A 22,792-nucleotide genomic window follows, 5' to 3' on the forward strand; every position below is an offset into this window, starting at 1 on the left:
GGAAACAAACGAAAAAGCCATTTTGCAAGACTAAACAAAATTCTAAACTTACAAAGACTGTTAAAATGGCAACTTTTTTTACTTCTTTTTTTTTTTTTTTTTTTTTTTAAAGATTACTTAAGGGCCAGGAGCAGTGGCTCATGCCTGTAATCCTAGCACTTTGGGAGGCCAAGGCAGGCGGATCAGTTGAACTCAGGAGTTGGAGACCAGCCTGGGCAACGTGGTGAAACTCCATCTCTACTAAAAATACAAAAAAATTAGCTGAACGTGGTGGTGCACGCCTGTAGTCCCAGCTACTCGGGAGGCTGAGGCATGAGAATCACCTGAACTCAGGAGATGGAGGTTGCAGTGAGCCGAGATTGTGTTAAACTGCACTCAAGCACAGGTGACAGAGCGAGACTCTGTCTCAAAAAAAAAAAAAAAAAAAAAAAAAAAAAAGATTACTTCAGGAAGATTTATTGTTAAACATAGACTGTATAGGGAAAAAGAGTACTGGTTACCAATCACTAAAGAACAAAATGTCCTGGCAAGAAGAGTTTCTCTCTCTCTACTCCAATTTCCTCATCTTTAAAAATGATGCAAATAATATTTAAGTTTCTTTTTTTGTATTCTGGGTGTGAATGACAAAAATTAACTTCATGAACAGAGCCATGATGGTCTTGTTCATTACACAATAAATATTTAAAGAATGAATGAATAAAAAGAATTAAAGGACTAGCTAAATTCCCTGCACATAAATATAAAGGAACATTATATAGGCATTTAAAACATAAAGCAGATATATATATACGTTCATATGGAAAGACTGTTCATAGCCCAATGGTCAATAAAGCAAATTACAAAGTAGTTTATATAGAAGAAACATTCCTTGCCCCCCAGCTCTGGAAGGACAAACAGCAGAATATTATTAGTTATATTATCTGTCAATGGTGTGATCTGGGGTAATTTTTATATTCTTATTGTTTCTCATAGTTTTATTATTTTTGTAAGCAATGAACATGGGTTACTTAAAATAAAAATATAAAAATGTACATTAATCTATGCGTAGGAAGACAGACTAAAAGGAAACTCATCAAAATGTTAACATAAAGTTGGCTTTGAATGGTGGAGCTATAAGTAAGCCCCTTCCTTCTTTCTTTGTTTTTCATATCTTTCCAATTTTTTATAAAGAGCTTGTATTTCTTTAATGCTTGGAAAAATATCTTAAATTTATTAATTAGATATATCAACATGATTTGTTTTTAAAGTTAAGAACAGTTTTAGATAATATAATTGGACTTGCTCACAAATATCACCTATACATGTTGGCATACCATGATGAGTTAGTCAGTGCAAATGAAATCTTTCTACCATTTTCTACTACTTTGGTACTCTGGTACCCTCCTCTCTGCAATAGATTCCCGGTGCTCCCAGACTTAAGAAACACTACACCTCCAGAATGGGGCCAATAAACCGTGCAGAGTTCTAAAGGCAGGTCACAAGAAGAGACTGTTGAGCCCCTAATGGCTGCTTCCTTAGAGAGCAATTCCAGATCACTGGAGGGCCTACTCCAGTCAAGGTGCATTGAAATCAGTTACTAAAACTAATATGCAAATAATTTAATCTTTTTTAAAGAAATTAGAATGAAGTCAAGGTTCTGCCTATATTAACATTCCTCAAACAATTACATTCCAATAGGTTTTCCTAAAGGCAACAGGAGAAAAGTTATAATCATTTCTCCAGGAATTTTACACAACCCACAATCCACCCATGGGAGGCTGTTACACAAGAGAATGTCATTCTTCACCTGGGACTGGGTAAAGGAGAACTCCATCCTACAGGACAGTTGAGTGGGCTGCACCTACATAGTTTCAAGGAGCATAAGGAGACAAATCTAAATGTCTTAGTGGTGTTCCATAGGAAACTCTGAAATCATACAACTGCCATAATTTCCCCATTTGAGTTAGACTGGGAGAAGGAAATGCAGAAATGACAGTTTTTCTCACTGTGGTACCTGGTACCATGAGGTAGAGTTCACACTCAGAGAGCAGGGGATGCTCTACTTTCCCATCAACTGTGATCATGAGTATCACCTGCTGGGGGACCTGTTCAGGCCTGAGAGGAAGAGCAAAGATATAGTCAATGATTAAAGGAGGGCTGGCTGAGTGAATCTGGCTCAGGTCCAAGATCCCAACAGAGCAGAGAGGCTCTTCTCCCTGCACCCAGGAATCCTCCCTCACTGTGTACTCAAATTTATTGAAGCATTTATTACTGATTAAAAGGTGAAGACTCCCTAATGATACGACTGAAACCTTCAACAAGTTATACTGCCTTGTAATCACTACTATACACCTCTAATTCCTTTGCTGCTCATATTTCCCTAAGAAAAATGACCTGAGAAATTTTACATTCCAAAATTGGAGTTAAGGAAGGTAGATATTAAAGATAATTAGATGATATGCTTATAATAAATAAAAAGAGGAAAAACAAAGAAAGGAGTACTTCAAATATAAGAAACTAAAAATAAGATGTCACCTGTTATGTCAACAATTTAAAATTTTTCTTGTCCTAATAGAAATCCCGGGGGACAGGGGTGGGGGTAAGATTTTCTACAAGAGGGCATGAGAGAATTTTCTGGAGTTTCTATATATTGATTGTAGGGTTGGTTATACAGGTGCATATAGTTGTCAAAACTCATCAAACTGTACATGGAACTGTGCACATTTTACTGTATGTAAATTATACCTTAAAAAGTTGTCTTTTTAAAAATTCTTGGAAACATGGAGATATAGGCTCATTTGTAGAGTTTCCACATTATAAAGAAAAACAGAACTTTCTCAAGGGATGAGGACTACAGCTTTTTTCTCACTATGAACTTAGGCAGCAGCCCAAAGCCATTCTAAAGTTAATAAGCAAACTATCCCCAGAACAGAGATTCCCTTCCTGTTTAGTGGGTGAAAGGAAGAGGGGTGTAAAATCTCTTAACAAGGTGCTAAACAATCTGCAGCTTGCATAAAAGCCCCTGTTTTTGGAGAGAAATTTTACAGTAAAGATGACCTTTTACTAAACACTGTTAGTAAATAAGTACAAGATGAAGTAATGTAGATATTATTAACGAAAATGTTTACACTGGATAAGATGTAAAATTTAAGAATGTAAATGAAGCCATCAGCAAACCTACAGCATTTAGTGAATGTTTACTGAACGGTGTTAGAAGCTAATGAAATGAAGGATAATAGGGCTGATTCCTTCAAGTTACTGACAAACCACAGTGAAAATAATGCAGCATACTTTAAAAGGGACATAAAGACAAGGATAAGATTAGTAGCCATTATAGCTGCCTATAACTTCCTGTTGAAAGAATCCAGTTATTGCAATATAATGCCTATGTTTAAGCATTTTTGACCAGTTGTAGTAATTTGAAAGAGGCCCCCAAAGAGTTAGGGACTAATTTATGAGGCCACATTAAAAACAAGTGTTTTCATAACTTAAGTAAAGTCTCGGAGGCATGGCTATTGTTTTCCAGTCTCTCAGAGGTACAAATACTAGGAGAAAGGAGAAATGATTCCAAATAAAAAAGGAAAATACGATAGAGCAAAACGCGTAAGATGAAAATTACAGATCCAGAGTATGTGGTCTAATGTGAGGATTTACAACTGGAAAGCAGATTCTTTTAGAACTGCCCACAAAGTTAGTGTGTGAGCAACACGGCCAAGACCAGATTAACTGCTTGATAGTCTCATCTTGCTTTGTACCCCAAATGGTGTTACTCTTCTATAAGCTACCAGAGTTGATTCCTTTTGAAAAGTTAGATGAATAAAGATTTTGACATCAATGATTATTTCCTCACCAAAATAAAGACTTTGAAGTAGCAGTCGTGAAAGAATTTCTAATAGCTTTCTTTTCTAACCCTTAAATCAGTAATTTAAGGGATTTTATTTGTCTAGTTGGCCCAGATACAGAAACCTTCCAAAACTGCAGCTGGCTTGGAAAATTACAATTTGGTCTTCTGTTGGCCTGGTTCTTTGGAACTGGGGAACTGATGTTTATCTTCCATCTTCCTCTTTCCATCTGGTTTTCCCTAATGGCCTTCAATTGCTAATCTTTTCTGTGGGTGATAAGATGGAAGGATGGATGAGATTCACACAAATAATTTCCTGGGCCCCATTTGAGTTTTCTTTAATCATTACAGCATGGGATTCTCTGGTAAGGTGTAGATGGTCCCAACACAAAATTGATGGCCATGAGCTTGGTCACTTACCATCTTGGCTGCTTTGAACATAGCCCTAAAGAGGAGCATCTAGCCACCACCCTCACAAACTATTTCATGTCACAAAAGACAATTGTTTTCTACCTCTGATGCTTTAACCATAGAATGAAGAATGACCCTCTCCACCTCCCAAGGACATTCTAAGGATTCTGAATTCTTTAAGGGAAAAATACATAGTAGCAAATCAAACTGAATGACTGTTTTTCTTTCTCAGTCTCAGGACTGATTTCTATTAGGACCTTGGATTTGGCTGAACTCATTTTTAAAAAGTCATTTATGTAGTCGGTCAACAACTGTTCATATAAAACTCAAGGTATCGAGTCACAAATGAAACAATACTGGGGGTAAAAGCCTTGAAACTGCGGTGGAATGCCAGAATCTCATATTAATTTCTTATTCATGATTCTGAAAAATCAGTTTTCTTATCTACAAAGGTGTTTTCTGTGGTCTGCTGGGCTATGATAAAGGCAAACTCAAATCAAAGTGAGTCCACCTTAATATTTATTTAATGTCTGTGATAATATACAGATGATAAAGGCAGCTTGCCTCCTGCTTTCAAGATGCCTAAGTGTTATTAAATAGGGAGAAATAACGAAACATTAAACTGTAAGTTCTTTGAGACAGGGCTTAAATCTTAAACATCTTTTATTTCCTCCAGAGCCCAGCCTGTTTCCTTGCAAATGGGAGGCATACAATAAATGCTGAATTAAGTGCAATTAATTTTGATAGGAGATAAGTTAGTTCAGGAGACTGAAGAAGAAACTGAGATAATATTCCTGCCTTGCTCTTAACTTGTTTAAATTCCAACATAAGGCCAGGCACTGTGGCTCACGTCTGTAATCCCAGTACTTTGGGAGGCGGAGGTGGGTAGATCAGTTGAGCTCAAGAGTTTGAGACCAGCTTGGGCAACATGGAGAAACCTCATCTCTACAAAAAATACAAAAATTAGCCAGGTATGGTAATGCACAGCTTGTAGTCCCAGCTATTTGGGAGGCTAAGGCAGGAGGATCGCTTGAGCCTAGGTGGTCAAGGCTGCAGTGAGCCATGTTTGCATCACTGCACTCCAGTCTGGGTGACAAAGTGAGACCCTGTCTCAAAAAAAAAAGGATCCAACATAACTTCTGAATATCAAGAACAAATTGTGTAGATGGCTCATGAAAGACTATTTAGAAAATGAAATGTAAAGATATTAAACAGACTTACAGAAAATCTGAAACATTGTAATGGGCTCAAGATGGAGTGCAGGTTTAATAAAAGTTCACTGAGAGGCATAGAAGCAGAAAGCTTGACTTGTCTTACATTCAGGGAAAGGAAAGTTAAAATACTGTTTGATACTAAAATGCAAATACCACAGGAAAATAATATATTTTGGCCTTAAAAGTCATTAGAGAATTATTGGACAAAGGCATACGTTTCCTGATTAGAGACAGAGCTATCACCATATTATTAAAAGAGAAACTGCTTTCTTCATAATGCAATTAGCAGCCCTTTACTCCTAACACAAGATAACAATCTTGTGAACTTAAAGAGCAGTTCAAGCACTCAAAAGATGGATCTTTTTTTTTTTTTTTTTTTTTTTTTTTTTGAGACAGAGTCTCGCTCTGTCGCCCAGGCTGGAGTGCAGTGGCGCGCAATCTCGGCTCACTGCAAGCTCCGCCTCCCAGGTTCATGCCATTCTCCTGCCTCAGCCTCTCCGAGTAGCTGAGACTACAGGCGCCCGCCACCACGCCCGGCTAATTTTTTGTATTTTTAGTAGAGACAGGGTTTCACCGTGGTCTTGATCTCCTGACCTCATGATCCGCCCGCCTCGGCCTCCCAAAGTGCTGGGATTACAAGCGTGAGCCACCGCGCCCGGCCTGGATCTTTTTTTTTTTTTATTGTACTTTAAGTTTTAGGGTACATGTGCACAATGTGCAGGTTTGTTACATATGTATCCATGTGCCATATTGGTGTGCTGCACCCATCAACTCGTCATTTAGCATTAGGCATATCTCCTAGTGCTATCCCTCCCCCCTTCCCCTACCTCACAACAGTCCCCGGAGTGTGATGTTCCCCTTCCTGTGTCCACGTGTTCTCACTGTTCAATTCCCACCTATGAGTGAGAACATGAGGTGTTTGGTTTTTTGTCCTTGCAATAGTTTACTGAGAATGATGGTTTCCAGTTTCATTCATGTCCCTACAAACGACATGAACTCATCATTTTTTATGGCTGCATAGTATTCCATGGTGCAGATGTGCCACATTTTCTTAATCCATTCTATCGTTGTTGGACATTTGTGTTGGTTCCAAGTATTTGCTATTGTGAATAGTGCCGCAATAAACATACGTGTGCATGTGTCTTTATAGCAGCATGATTTATAATCCTTTGGGTATATACCCAGTAATGGGATGGCTGGGTCAAATGGTATTTCTAGTTCTAGATCCCTGAGGAATCGCCACACTGACTTCCACAGTGGTTGAACTAGTTTACAGTCCCACCAACAGTGTAAAAGTGTTCCTATTTCTCCACATCCTCTCCAGCACCTGTTGTTTCCTGACTTTTTAATGATGGCCATACTAACTGGTATGAGATGGTATCTCATTGTGGTTTTGATTTGCATTTCTCTGATGGCCAGTGATGATGAGCATTTTTGCATGTGTTTTTTGGCTGCATAAATGTCTTCTTTTGAGAAGTGTCTGTTCATGTCCTTCGTCCACTTTTTGATGGGGTTGTTTTTTTCTTGTAAATTTGTTTGAGTTCATTGTAGATTCTGGATATTAGCCCTTTGTCAGATGAGTAGGTTGTGAAAATTTTCTCCCATTTTGAAAAGATGGATCTTAAAGAGAAATCTGAACATGCTGTTCCTAGCAAAAGCTAGGGGGATAGTACCAAGACCCAGGAATAGGCACCTGGTTGGGGACTCCTCTGATCCCAGAAAGCAATAATTCTTCATGCAATGCTTCACATTTACTAGGAAGGCCACATTATAAAATCTTTGCAATACTCCTGTTCACCAGAGTAATGGTATCCATAATCCCCATTTTAGAGACTGGGGCAACTTGAGACTTAGGGAGGTTAAGGACTTGTTCAAGACCACACAGACTAATATATACTTTTTTTTTTTTTTAACTTTACTTGATTTCTTAAGGAGGCTGTTTATAGAGGATAAACGCACTATGAGAAGTTCTGTGCAGAAATTGTAGTCTTCCTCATAAATTACTAAACTGGCTTTTTAATGCAAATCAGTAACCCTGGGCACAACTGGCGATCTCTAAGAGCCTGTTCATTCCAGAACAACTGATCTTAACCTTGAACAAGCCACATTGGAGACTTGGGCATGTAAACTTGGGGGAGAGCGAGAAGTGGATTTTAAAAGGCAGGGCTAAGAGGGAGAAGAACAAAAAGAGGAGCACAGCTTGAGCATGAACAAGGAATGACGAAAAAGGCCCAAAAGACTGGGAAGGTACAAAATCAAGAAATCAACAGTTTTCTGCAAACTTCTTTGTGCCATGCACTCCTCTGGTATTGTTACTTTTATTCGTGATTAAGTATCACCTTACTGCTGATTTCTACACTGAGATTACATGGATACAGGTAATGGCCTATATATATATTTGAAGCAAAGTAAAAACATTTAGAAGACTTGCCTTGTGAGAGACTAAGCCAATTAACAAAGCAGACTGACCATGCCCCTTTTGCTATTCCAGGGAACAAAGACTCCTATCATTTTGTGGAGGTATCCAAAGAATTCAAGTAGTTATGGCAGTTTTGGGCAAGGACCCAATTACATTTCAACTTAAAATTTCACAAGGCTTTTCAATACAACACACAGTCTGGTGATCCCAAAAGAATTCTTCAAAAATGGAACCTAAATGTTAAAGAAATTCCTTAAAAATAAATTAATATGACAATGTGTCAAGCACTGCATTCATTCCAAGCTTAGAGGGGAAGAAAAAAAAATACACACACAGACACACATAGGTTATTTAGTATGTCAAAGTTCCATAAAATAAAAAAATTCATTTTGTACACCCTTGACATCTCAAGCATCCTTACATGTGGGACAGGTTTAGATCTTAGATAACAAAATCCCAAAGTAAAGACATCCTGCCTAGATTCAGAGATCTGGCTCGCAGTATGGCTTCCGAAATGCAAATTATATCATTTGTTTGATAGCTTATATTATTAACAATTATATGAGACATTTTGAAAGCATGGTTTGGGGGAATTAAAATTATATTATTAAGTGTAAAATTATCATAAAAACTATTGCATTCAGCCATTGGTCCAGTATCTGTTGACGTAAACATATAGTATTCACTACTTGGAATACCAAACTATTCAAATACAGTTCCAAGATAAATAGAAAGAAGTAACTAATAAAAGTTGGGCTCTTGGCCAGTCTGGACTGCTAAATTAAGCCATTTTAGAAGGGAAGAAAGTCTGGCTTCTCAAGATGCTGCAATTTCATGATTAAATATTTTTATCTATTTCAGTGTTTTCCAATTGATATTTCAGGCTGAGGAAGCAACTGAAATAGTTAATGAGAAAAATGACATAGCTATCACTTGGAAAAAAAATACTTTTCACACCAGATCCTAGGGACAAGTAAGAATCTTCAGGATTCACTCCTCATGGTAAAAACCTTCATGGCCATGAAACCATCCTGCCAGCCTTTCCCAAAAGCTCAGATGCACAACTTACACCTTTAGGACTGCAACAACAACAAAAAAACACTCGGAATTCTCATCTTTCTATTTTAAAACAAAGAAAGACCTTAGGAAATTATCTGGTTCAAAATTTCCCAAAGTGGGTTTCATGAAACATTATTTTTCAAAAATGTTCTTAATAATGGCAAGGTGATCAACTGAGTATGAGAACACTCTTAGAGAGTCATAATCATATTAAGTCATGAATAACGCAGAGCAGGCCTACAGAAAGGATCAGACTTTCATTTATTTTTTATGTATTCTTTTTTTTTTTTTTTTTTTGAGACAAAGTTTCACTCTTGTCGCCCAGGCTGGTATGCAGTGGCACGATTTCTGCTCATTGCAACCTCCGCCTCCCAGGTTCAGGTGATTCTCCTGCCTCAGCCTCCCTAGTAGCTGGGATTATGAGTAAGTGCCACCATGCCCGGCTAATTTTTGTATTTTTAGTAGAGACGAGGTTTCACCATGTTGGCCAGGCTGGTCTTGAATGCCTGACCTCAGGTGATCTGCCTCGCCTTGGCCTCCCAATGTGCTGGGATTACAGGTGTGAGCCACCATGCCCAGCCAGGATCAAACTTTTAAAAAAACTTAAATTTTCATCAAACCTATTTGAGCATAGAACCCTTTCTGCAGTATTTATTAAAATCCTGTATAATTATTGTTTTGTAGAAAATGCCTTATCTCATACGAAGAAACTGAAGTCCAGACAGGTGAGGTGATTGTCCCAAGGTCATACAATTAGTTGGTGAATAAGTTAAAAGCAGACCTCACTTCTCAGGACCACATCAAGTATTCCTTTTGGTACTATGTTGTCCTGCTTCTACAATACCTACACTCCTTAAAGGACCACAGACTAGAAGAACCACATCTTGGAGACCACCTAGTCCAAAGCCCTCCCAGAAAGATGGGAAATACAGTCTCAGAAAAGTAAAGCAGTTTGCCCAAAGTGACATATAAAATTCATTCTTGTAGAAATAGAACATAGCTCTTAATTCCAACACTAGTATCTTTTCACAACAGCATGCTAATTCCTGCAAAGCCAACACTTTTGGCCTCTGAGGTAAAGAATTCACGGACAAGAGGGGTTTTAGCTATTAAGGGCCCATTAAATATTTATTAAACCATACTTGTGTCAATAGATACTTTAAATCAATTAAACATGATTGTCTTTACTTACAAATGTCATCCATTGTGACAGGGAATCAATGTTTCAAGCTGTTGAACAGGTCATCAACCCTGTCCTGTTGGATGACACCTGTAAATAAAATAAATCTATTTTTGAGTGAGTAGATTTTAAGCCAGCTAGATTTAAGATGCATGCGGTTTAAAGCAAAGAGTAATTTTAAAAATGATTCTTAATTATGTACTGCCGCAGAGAGATACTTCCCAGTGCCAGCAATTTCACTCTCAGTAGCTATCGCTGTCCACCAGCACAGAACAAGACCAGGGAATTCAGTACAGAAAGTTGCTAGAATACACAGGGAATCATGACTCCTGGAGCTACAAGGGTCTTCTAGGTATCTACCTCAGCTTACTATCTCTGTGAATATCAGTTCTACTTTGATGGGGGACAACCAAGGCCTGGTGAAGTCAAATGACTTGCCTAATGTTAGACAGCTAAGTGTCTTTAGCTAAAGTCCCTTGGTGTTGGAAAGCACGTTCAGAATGCATTAACAAAGGTTATCACTAGGCTGATCAATTTTGAAAGACTCACATGTACACATTTTTAAACATTTCACAAATGTTGACTTAGAATGTTCTAGCAAATCTGCAAAGAATATAATGTCAGTATTAGATATTCAAATACAAGCATTACTAAAAAATGCCATAAATGGAAAATCAACCAATAGTGAGAAAATGGGTATTAGACCATGAAAAGAACAATATTAAATACAGCAGGTACTAAGGATTTTAAGTTCTGGCTACTTCCAAACAAGATTTGTGGTTCCTAGCAAATATGAATATATAAAAAAACAATTTTTATACATTTTCTACAGTTTATCCTTTTAAATGTTGTTTTCTCCGTAGCCACAAAATGCCAATGTAAGATCTGCCAAAAACCAAAATTTGAGCTGGACACAAACTTTCTTATTTCCATTCTGTACCCAAATACTCTAAGGTAATGGGGAGTTATTTGAGGATGCTGCCTTGAGGTAAGATGGCTGCTATATAACAACATTACCATCAAACTTACATTGAGTGTCTACATGTGCCAAGTGCTGATGGAGCATTTTACGCTTGCTATCTCACTCACTCCTCACAGCAACTTGACCATTATTACAATTTTACAAATAAGACAATCAAAAGCACAGACAAATTAGGTATTACAGCTTGCACACAAATCTATTTGGTGATAGAATCCAAGCTCAAGACCTATTGCATTTCTTTGGTTTAGCAATTGAAGATTCTCAAAACCATAAAAATGAATTAACACAGTTCCAATTACAATACATAAAATACCCCCAACTAAATGTCACACACTATAAAACATCAGGAAAATCTCTTACTTTTTTCTTGGGGGTGAGGAGGAGGCTGGGGGCAATTTTCAAAAGTAAAATAATCTTAATGCCAAGAAATTAAAACTTTTATGTTAACCTGAAATATATCACAATTAAAATATGACAGCTAAAAAACTTAAATTGTCTTTTGGAATTAATTGTCTCTTATAATTAAAGAAAAGTAAAAGTGAATCTTACTCATTCAATTACTTCTTAACAGATTATAAAGAGATAAATCCTCCTCCTACTCAAGAATGACTGACTCCCAAAATGTGTGTGTATACATACACACACACATAATATATACACACACATAAAATCTTGCTAAGAACACAACTATTTATAAAGTAAATTATCTTTAAGGAAAACAAAAAAGTAATTTTGAGAGATAATGCAATCCCCTCAATTACTTATGTAATAGTAGCTATCTTTTCTTGACCAGGAGTTATGCTTCTGACCAATCCCCTGAACTATTTTTTATTAGGGGCCATTTTTTCAACATAGTTTTAAAATTGTGAAACTGATAAAACAGAAAACAACCAGGAATATAAAAATATACCTGACATATTTTAATAGAACAAGAATTAGTTATAAGCAAAGCTCAGCATCACAGAAACTAGACATTAAGAAAAATGAATATACTTTCCAAAGCACTGTGGATAAATCAATCTCTTCTGGCAATAATGGCTTTCTTAAAAGAACCCCAAACAGAAAAAGATAAAGTGTGGTTTCATAGTAGCTTACCCTTTTCTCTGACACCCCATCCTGGCCTGTAGAATCTCTCTCATCATGTGTCTCTTTCAGGACTGGCATATGTTTTTTGTATGCTGGCTCTCTGTTTAAGGTTGTGTATCCTATGTGCTCATAAATTGGGTTTATCGTCATCTTGGCAATGTATTCTGCTGCCTTGGTTTCAATATAGAGAGTAATCAAGCCATCAGTCACCAGATCGTGGATGGACTCAAAGCGTTTCTCCCCAACAAAGTGCTTGCCATCGTAGTAGAGCCTGAAGTTTCTGGTTTGACTTCCAAATCTGCCTCAATGAAATGGGAAAGATGTTTTAAGAAAAGTAAGCAACTGAATTCTTACTGAAAAAAAAAAAAAAACTATTGCTTTGTTTTGTGTGTGTCTTCTTTGTTTAAATAAGCTGTGGCTAATCTCTCTGAATCGTCTGGAATATATAAAATTAAACCTTTGAACACAAAGAATGAACTTGTAATAACTAGGGACAACTAGTCAAAAGTATGCCTACCATAGAAAGAATTTTTTTTATTTATCTTTTTAAACCACTTTGTTATGCCTGTGGAAAAAATGGGAGAAAATAAACCTCACACCACATTAAAACATAGTCAATATTCAATTGGCCAACTCCATAATAGATGACATTTCTATACTAACATTTTTTCTTCAAGTTGATCAATAAGAATATTCAATGTACTTTAGACCTCAGCAGTCATGTCTTTTAATAGGAAAATTCCATTTAGGGCTAACCAGAATATGATGCCAGCAATCACTTAAAGTAGAGCTGACTCCAGAAACCTGAGCCATGCAGGGCAGGATGGCACAGAAACACACTTTTGCTACTTCTGGCCACAGGCCAAGGACTTATTCTTTCCTTTTTAAAGAGTCATTATTCTGTCTGCTGGTTAGGTCTGTGCAAGAAATGTTTGAAATATATACAGCACAAAAGTCATAAGCTATTGGACTATAGAAATTCTGTTTTCAATTTTATGTTCTGATGACGTGCTCTAACAACTGAAGAATAATGGTTTACTTTTATGATAATTTCAGTATTTTGCTTCCTGCAGCAGACCTCAGAAATGGATCCAATCTGGCATCATTAACATCAGTGTCCTTGCAGGAAGACACAGGCAAGAAAATGCACTGACTTTAATGAAAGCAGATGTCAAAAGGCAACAAGGCAACAAGAGCTGCCAGTGTCATGGTCTCCTGAAGGTAACCCTGAGTGAGACTAATTAAAAACTAAACAAGTCACAAAGGATATATTTAATTTCATTGTTAAAAGTACGACAGAACAGGGATGAACTAAAATACTAAAATAAACGCTGTTTAAGTAAAGTGTTAAATGGGACTACAACCTTGTTATATAACAAAATTGTTCTGGTATAGGTTATATTCCAAATGGATAAGAGTTAGAAACATCTTAATGTGGAAATAAAATATGGAAAGGAAATAAAATATTTTTAAAAATAATAGCCAGAGGATGTCTGTTTCTGTGGTTCAAATTAGACTTTAATAACAATTTAATCTAGAATCCAACATACTATCCATGTTGGCCCTTCTAAAGTATAATTTATCCATCCTTTAGTAACAATCAAATTTTGATTTACACTTAAGTGAACTATCCATATAATTACACTGTCTTGTTCTCCATTTTCCTCTAATGTTAAAGACACATTTCTCCCAAGTATATTTTCATTATAAAGCCTAAAAAATTAGAAATGTGAAATTTCTACACCAAAGTTAAATATAAAAGTTTTTCAGTTTAATATACTGCTTTCATCATTTCCTTTTTTTCTAATATACATTATCTGCAACATGGAAAGCAACTCCATAGTTTTATAAAACTCCTACAATAATAAACACACATAGCATTGAGTCCCTTTATGTTTCGGTTGTATCAGAGACATTTCAATGAGGACTCAGACCATTTTACTCCTGCTGGGACTTAAGATTTTACAGTGGGCATTTCCACAGTGGATATAGCATTTAAAAACAATCCAAGCAATGGCGTCCATCATTTAGTACTCAATTGCCTTTTGAAATCTGAGAAGTATGGGGGGCACAGGGCATGAAGGGAAGATGGCTGCACTGGGAATGGTTTGACTGACTAGGAACTAGGAAGTCTAGAGTTAACTTCCTAATTCTTTCCAATGGACGATGCCTAATTCATCCAAGAAGAGGCCTGGCTACCTGTAAGGAGCTGTGCAAAAAACCCTATTTATCCTTTTCTTTCTCAACTCAGTGACTTCAGGAGACCCTGCCCACAATTTCCAATTCTTGCTCCACCTGTACTTCAGCTCCAGGCTTCCAATCCAATAAAACTTTCAGTCTAAAGGGAGATGATCAGATAACCAAAAAAACTTAGAACAGTTTGATTAAAACTTTGCTTCAAAGGGTAAAAAAAAAAAAAAAAAAAAAAAAAAAAGAATTTCCATTTTGGAATTATGAGTGATCTTTTTAAAGAAAAATTGCATTATATTTTACTAAGAGAACTGCCAAGCTTTCCTGGCCTACTCTGAACTACTCTCTTTTACTTGGGAAGTTACCTAGGAACAGCACCACAGCACAGACTGTCAAAGACTTCTCCACTTTCTTTTTTTTTTTTTTTTGAGATGGAGTCTTGCTCTGTCCCCCAGGCTGGAGTGCAGTGGCACGATCTCAGCTCACTGCAAGCTCCGCCTCCCGGGTTCACGCCATTCTCCTGCCTCAGCCTCCCAAGTAGCTGGGACTACAGGTGCCCGCCAACACGTCCGGCTAATTTTTTGTATTTTTAGTAGAGACGGGGTTTCACCGTGTTAGCCAGGATGGTCTCGATCTCCTGACCTCGTGATCCGCCTGCCTCGGCCTCCCAAAGTGCTGGGACTACAGGCTTGAGCCACCGCACCCAGCCTCCACTTTCTTTATCTGAAAGGCATATAGTGCTTTGTGAGATTAGAAGAAGAGAAAGAGGACAGAAAATCCTTGAGAAAGGTGGGAATGGATGTGCCTATTCTACATAAGAAGAGCCATAAAAGGGGAGATTCCAAATCTAAGGTCAAAGAAAGACTCTTTCCTTGAAGTTCACTGCTTGCAGATTGTCATTTATTCAACAAATAGTTAACAAAACACCCAGGTACTTTACTGTCAAGTATTAGGTGGTTCACAATAAAGTTCCTAGTCCCTTGGTAACCCCAGTGGTAAAAAGATAAACATAAAACAGGTCAATACAAAGACACAAAATGCTAAATTTAAAAAAGTCTATCTTGCCAGGTGTGGTGGCTCACGCCTGTAATCCCAGCACTTTGGGAGGCTGAGGCGGGCGGATCACCTGAGGTCGAGAGTTTGAGACCAGCATGACCAACATGGAGAAACCCCATCTCTACTAAAAATACAAAATTAGCTGGGCGTGGTAGTGCATGCCTGTAATCCTAGCTACTCGGGAAGCTGAGGCAGGAGAATTGCTTGAACCTGGGAGGTGGAGGTTGTGGTGAGCCAAGATTGCACCATTGCACTCCAGCCTGGGCAACAAGAGTGAAACTCCATCTCAAAAAAAAAAAAAAAAAAAAGTCCATCTTCAGATTGATTTATTTTAATAACTATATACATATAGACTCTTGCTCTTATGTAGAAAGATTCTGTAAAGTGATTCACAAAACCAAGTGAATCCAGTATCTCCTTCATACCATAAAACCAAGAAACTCACTGCCTAGTACAACAGAGCACAACAGTTATGCTTACATAAGATCTCAGAGCTACTGCTTATGTCCAAGTACAAAAGCACCCTTGCAGTTTCTCTTGTAGTCTTGAAATATGGTTTGGCCAGGGGCAGGCAAATGTGGGTCCTATATGTTTAAGAGAAAACCTTAGGCTTTGGCATCAGACAGTTGTAAGTTTAAATCCTGGATCTGCCACTTCCTAGCTGGGTGACTTTGGGAAAATCATTCGTCAGATTCTGCATCTAAAAAATAGGAATAACATCACCCTACCCCAGATGGCTGTGAGGATTACATGAGGATATTTAAGTCAAAGCTAAATATATATAGTAGGCTCGAGTGGTAGTTCCCTTTCTCCTTCTCTGTTAGCTTAGGCCCCTGCAGAGAATGACAGAATGAGTTACCAACACTAAAGTAAAACAGCAAAAATATTCAATAGATATGCATGGAAGATGGCTAAATAAATAACTGGCAACACTGCCTGTACAGGAACATCTCTGCACTGATTTACTTTACAGTTAACAAAAGGCAAGGAGGAGCTCTTTGTGAAATTTTCTCCTGGATGTCTCTGAATAAGTTTGTATTTGCCACTTGGTTAAATAGAGTGGGAAGACAATAGAGTGCAAAGCGGGGAGGAGGAGCAAGCAAAGAAGGTCTTTCCACTGTGTCCTGGGAATAAGGCCTCTGAATTCAAAGGAGAAAGCTGAGAGATTTACATATATTGAAAGCGGAACATATTAAGTGGACCTAGTGACAGCTACTGAACCCTAGATTACAGAGCATTGATTTGTAAAAACTGTTGAGGCTAAATCATTTCCCTTTGACTTCTATAGGATAATTTTCTTTTCATCTTTTCCTTTTATTATCTGACTCTGCCCTTACTTAATAGCTGTTTATTCCTTGGTGAACATACTTGAAGTTGCATAGGCCCAACTCCCATCTAGGTAGAGTTCAGCAAGATGAAAATTCATTTTCTCCAGAGTGGTACTATAGTAAACAAATAGAAAAGAAAGGCTTTTAACTGCTACTGTTGTACATAATACCGCTTTCTAGAAAGAATATCTTTCTCCAGTGATTCCAGGTTTTGGGTTTCCTATTTTAAAAAGCTGTTTAATGCTGTGCTCAGATGCATTCAGATGCATTTCAAGATATACAATTCTAACATCTTTTTAAAAATAAACAAAATCCTTAATACAGCATCTTTTCTATTTTTCAGCAAATAAATCATATCGACAAAAAATTCAGTCTAGAAGAAAAAAATGATGAAAAAATATATAAAGAATAGCTTTCGGAATTTTACTTTACTTTATACAAAACCAAGAATTAATTCTAATTTGAGGCCAAAGTGATTTGAAAGAATCTCTTCAAAGGAAAGCTCCAAGCTAACAGATGTTTTGTGTTAATAAACAGAAAACAAAACATATACAACACACTCATCTAAGCTAACAATAAAATGTTAGAAGTATTTCCAGCAACCAACATACAAAAACAGTTTTATTTATCATAAATACATATTTGTGTGTTGTTTACCAGAGTCAAAAAAGCTAATCTAATGGTGAAATACAAATATCTCATACATTCATTCAATCACAAGATACTCTTGGAAGAAAATTTAAAACAGAAATAAAATATGATGATGCATTCGATTAAGTACTACAAAATAAATTTAGATGAATTCTATGAACTAAGGAAGGCTACGGAAGACAGCGCATAGTTATATACAACATTAAAATGATCTCCTATCCAAAACTTTGTTAGGCTATGACTTTTGTCTATCTTGCTATATAATTTTGGATTATGGAGGAAAGTATTAAATTATGTCAACTCATAATGATATTTCCCTGGCCAAATAAATCATTTTCAGTGAAGAAGAAATCCAGTTTGCCTAACTAAACTTCCAAAGAAGCCATCTTCTGAACAGTGGAACTGACATAGCTCTGGAAGGTAGAACTGATATAGAAGGATTAACTCAAAGTCCATTTAAAAAGCAGTTAGATATTCCTCCTGCCCTCCCCAATCCTGTCCCCACTGTTATCCCTTCCCGACCATGGCAGAAGACTTAAGTTCTGTTTTCTAGACAGGATAAAACATGGAGATAGTGAACTGAGGGACTACAAGCAGAGGTATCATCTTGAAAACTAAGTGAAAGTTTTAAATACCCAAAATTTAAATACTAAAGAAACTGATACCTCCATTTCTCTTCACCATGAGGCTATCAGAAGGCTTGGCTTGTACCTTTCCTGATAGGAGACTGAAAGATTCTACTCTTGGAAATCTGATCAACTCAACTAAAAAGACTTAAGAGTAGAGACCATCATCCTATAATTGTCAAGCTTCCCCCAAGCTCTCAGAACTACTAGCCAGCCTTTTAGGGTTCCATATGCTTCAATATGAGCAGTCAGCCAAGGATCACCCGACATTTGAGGAAAACTCCTCTCATGAAAGACAAAGACTATGATAAACAAACAGAATCAAAGCAAGTTAGAGGAAACAAAATCAGGCATGGGAATGAAAATATGCTCAAAAACCCAAAATAAGATGTTTCCTGTTCCTATTCTTGAATAGAGTTTAAACAAAAAACATTAGAATGCTGTAAAAAAGGAATAAATATAGAATATATAGAAAAATAAGTAGAAAAAGGAATATAGCATAAATGAAAGTTTTTTTAAAAAAAGATAAAGTTGAGAAAATTTTAAAGAACAAAAAGACAAAAAGATGAAAAAAAGGAGAGAAAATAATTAAGATAGAGAATCAATCCAGAAAGTCTAACTTTTTTTTTTTTTTTTTTTTTTTTGAGACAGAGTCTCGCTCTGTCGCCCAGGCTAGGGTGCAGTGGTGCAATCTCAGCTCACTGCAAGTTCCGCCTCCCGGGTCCATGCCATTTTCCTTTCTCAGCCTCCCAAGTAGCTGGGACTACAGGCACCTGCCACCACGCCTGCCTAATTTTTTTGCATTTTCTTAGTACAGGCGGGGTTTCACCATGTTAACCAGGATGGTCTCGATCTCCTGACCTCATGATCCACCCGCCTCGGCCTCCCAAAGTGCTGGGATTACAGGCGTGAGCCACCGCGCCCGGCCTGAAAGTCTAACATTTACAGAAAGAGAGAAGAGACAAAATGGCAGGGGAAGGAATCAAAGCGATAACTCAAAAAATTTATTATAATGGAGAACACACATTTACACAATGGATGAAAACAGACTCACACCAAGAACTGGTGCTCACAAAATAGTCCGGTAATTGCAAATAAATCCTCAGACTGGCAAAATTTAACAAGCCTAACAATACTAAGTACCAGCAAGGATACAGAGCAGCTAATATAACCAGTACCTGCAATGTTGTTTAACAAAGGGGTTTTATATTATTTACTAAAGTTGAATATATACATACCCTAGAACATATTAATCCTACTCCTAGGAGTCTAATATCATAGACAATATGTGTGATTATATGTACCAGCATATATATATATACATCTGGCAGCAACATCCATATATATATACAAATACATATATATCCACATATATGCATATATATATACACATCTGGCAGCAACATCCATAAATGGCTAAACCCACATTAAGTATCCAGTAAAACAGAAAAAATTATGGGACATATACTGTGATAATTAATATTATGCATTTGAGGGATCCTATCATATGATTTTTCCCTCTTGAAAACTGTTAACGGTTCGCTATTGCCTATGAGTCCTTAAGAATCGGTTATTCGTTTTACTTACTTTAAAGCACCAGAGACTGGCATAGTACTTTGGCATATATCATACCTCCTAAGTAAGTGGAATAGAATTAGTAAAGACTTCATAAATAGTTTCCCCTAAGTTAGCTAGCTATATGCAACAATAAAAAGAATTTTTGAAAATACACAGAAATTAGCCGGGCGCGGTGGCTCATGCCTGTAATCCCAGCACTTTGGGAGGCCAAGGTGGGCAGATCACGATGAGGTCAGGAGATCAAGACCATCCTGACTAACATGGTGAAACCCCGTCTCTACTAAAAATAAAAATAAAAAAATCAGCCAGGTGTGGTGGCGGGCGCCCGTAGTCCCAGCTACTCAGGAGGATGAGACAGGAGAATCGCTTGAACCCGGGAGGCGGAGGTTGCAGTGAGTCGAGATCACGCCACTGCACTCCAGCTTGGGCAACAGAGTGAGACTCGGTCTCAAAAAAAAAAAAAAAAAAAAAAAATATATATATATATATACACACACACACACACACACACACAGAAATTACATATAACTGCCAAAATATAATCAGATTACCATAGTTTTGTTGGACATAATTTAAAAAGTAGAGTGTCTGCCATTTACAGAGCCATAATGGTCTTAGTGTGATGACCTATATAATATGAAGCTGCTTTTTCTATTGACAATTGGGAGTAAATAAGTGATAAACAATTTTTCTTTTTTTTCTGAGACAGAGTCTCCCTCTGTCACTCAGGCTGGAGTGCAGTGGCATAATCTTGGCTCACTGCAACCTCCACCTCCCTGGTTCAAGTAATCCTGAGTAGCTGGGATTACAGACATGCACCACCAAGCCCAGCTAATATTTAGTAGAGTTGGGGTTTTGCCATGTTGGCCAGGCTGGTCTTGAATTCCTGGCTTCATGTGACCTGCCTGCCTCAGCCTCTGAAAGTGCTGGGATTACATTCGTGAGCCTGGCCTACAAAAAACTTTTCTAATTTAGTGAGCCAATTATAGTAACTTCTGCTACCTACTATGTTTCATTTTACTACTAAACCACAGGACCAATACTAAATATTGTGTCCCGCTACTACATACATTTATATTTGTACTTACAGAAAAGTATTTTACACGTATTCCAATTATTTAAAAACTAGAGTAGGCCTAGAAATAATCAACATGTTTGAATAATAGACTTGGCATATTCAAGAGTTGGTGATCAGTCCCACTAAAAGCTAACTGAAATCTTATTATAAATGAGGTTACTACTATGTCAGGATAAAAAGTCAGACCATGACAGAAGTCTACAAAAGCACAGAGTAATACGTAAGTGTGAGTGCTTATAGAGTTCTATACATGTATAAGAATGAGTGTGTGTACAAACACAAACCCACAAATTCATATGCAGGTTTTTCAGATTCCTATTTAATTCTGTTAAACAATACAATGCTTTTATTTAATCATTTCCATATAAATTACACCATCCTAAGTATCATACGTGGAATACAATTTAACATTTTTCTTGATGACTCAAGTTTATTAACATATTAGTGTTTGAATACAGAAATATCCCAGAGACTATTGTAGTGTATTGAGTTGCCTTTCTCTTACCTAAATTGACTCCAATTATTAAACTTCTAGTTCTTAGATCTAGTTCTATATTTTTAAATCCTCCTTGCAGGTTATTAACTGTGTTCTCCTTCCAATTCGCTTTTTATCCACTGTAAGTTTGGAAACAAGACAAAACGACTTATTAATTTTTATATAAAACTGTCTTAAATAGACTGGGATTATTGAGCACTCTTTTGCAATAAAGGCATGGGTTTTGTGATGGGTATTTAGGCATTTCCCATTTATTTCCAGCTTCAGGACCATATTTTGGAGGTCTGATGCTGCCAACAGTCTGGTTTCCATATGGGCAGGATGTTAATATAAATGAGCAGACACAGGCCTAAATTTGGTCAAGTACATGCCTTTAGGTTTAGGACTTAGTGTTCATTAACAATCAGCAGAGTATCACATTTTTCTCAGAAAAAAATGTCTTACTAAAAAAATCAGTTTATTAATGTATAATTTACATAGAATAAACTGCTTCCATTGCAAGTGCACAATTCAATGAGTTTTGGCATATATTATTATCAAGGTCAAGATACAGAACATTTCCAATACCTCCAATGGCTTCCTCATGCCCTTTTGCAGTTTGGCGTTGTCCTGTTTAACCACTTAATCTGTTTTCTGTTACTATAATTTTCTATTTTATATAAATGGAATTACATAACATATATTCTTTTGTGCTTGGATAGCTAAGTTTTTAAGATAAAAAATTACATTAAGCTGATAGCTATTCTTCTTATCAGACTTTAAATACAACTAGACTAGGATTTCTGACTATGGAAAAGCAATAAACCATATTTGTATTTGCTACTTAGTTTCTGGGGTTAATTAGCTTTTTCTCTTTAATGAAGATATTAGGCATCAGATATAATCAACCTATTAGACGAAAAAAAGAATTATCAACATAACAATAGTTACCACTTGTTGATTTGTAATGGCTAATAAGCAAAAGGCTTAAAATGTAATACAGAATGTATCTCTGTGTGTTTATTTTAATAATACTATCTAATACTTTTTGAGTGTTATATCCTAGGCACTATGTATGTATTATCTCAAATAATCCCTCCAGTGTCTCTAGGAGGTATTATTATTATTACATCCTCATCTTATAGATAAGGAAACTGAAACTTAAGAAGATAAAGTAACTTGCCCAAACTCATATAGAAAATGTAAAAAAGAATTTGAATCCAGGACTGTCTGACTGCAAAGTCATGTTCTGAATAATCAACCACCTATATTTATTTAAAATCACAGGACCAAAACGATTATCAAAAGCCCCATAATTAGGCTATGTATCTTTTAGAGCAACATAACAAAGAAATCATGAATATCTGTCTACTTAAGAGATCCTAAGACAAGAGTGGTAAACGGAATGAAAAATGGATTTCCGCAGTTTCCTATTTATGTAAAGAACCATATTACAGAAAAGCGTTCTAAGTCTGACAATTTATTACTCAATGCAATTCTACTAAATAAGCCCAGTATATGCCAACCACTGCAAAAGGTTTAAGGAAACCAAGATGTACAAGACTTCATTTCTGCCCTGGAGGACCTTAGTTCATTTTTAAAGACAGACAGACTTACAAATATTTACTATAGGTAGTGC

At 36.8% G+C, this 22,792-nt stretch overlaps 1 protein-coding gene across 7 annotated transcripts in view; it reads right to left on the reverse strand.

Moving 5' to 3' along the window:
* Window positions 1-22,792, reverse strand: part of CHN1 (chimerin 1) — a 210,557-nt gene that overhangs the window by 67,961 nt on the left and 119,804 nt on the right. For 5 of the 7 annotated variants that reach the window (XM_055289797.2, XM_055289798.2, XM_063645607.1 and 2 more), the window contains one exon: window positions 12,181-12,469. In XM_055289797.2, the coding sequence (XP_055145772.1) occupies window positions 12,181-12,469 (289 nt within the window). Of the gene's footprint in view, window positions 1-10,115; window positions 10,140-12,180; window positions 12,470-14,726; window positions 14,780-22,792 lie in introns of those variants that run through there. The other 2 variants (XM_063645610.1, XM_055289799.1) reach the window with 2 other exon arrangements.

Source organism: Symphalangus syndactylus, chromosome 8 (genome assembly GCF_028878055.3).
Source record: "Symphalangus syndactylus isolate Jambi chromosome 8, NHGRI_mSymSyn1-v2.1_pri, whole genome shotgun sequence".
Classification (NCBI taxonomy): Eukaryota; Metazoa; Chordata; class Mammalia; order Primates; family Hylobatidae; genus Symphalangus; species Symphalangus syndactylus.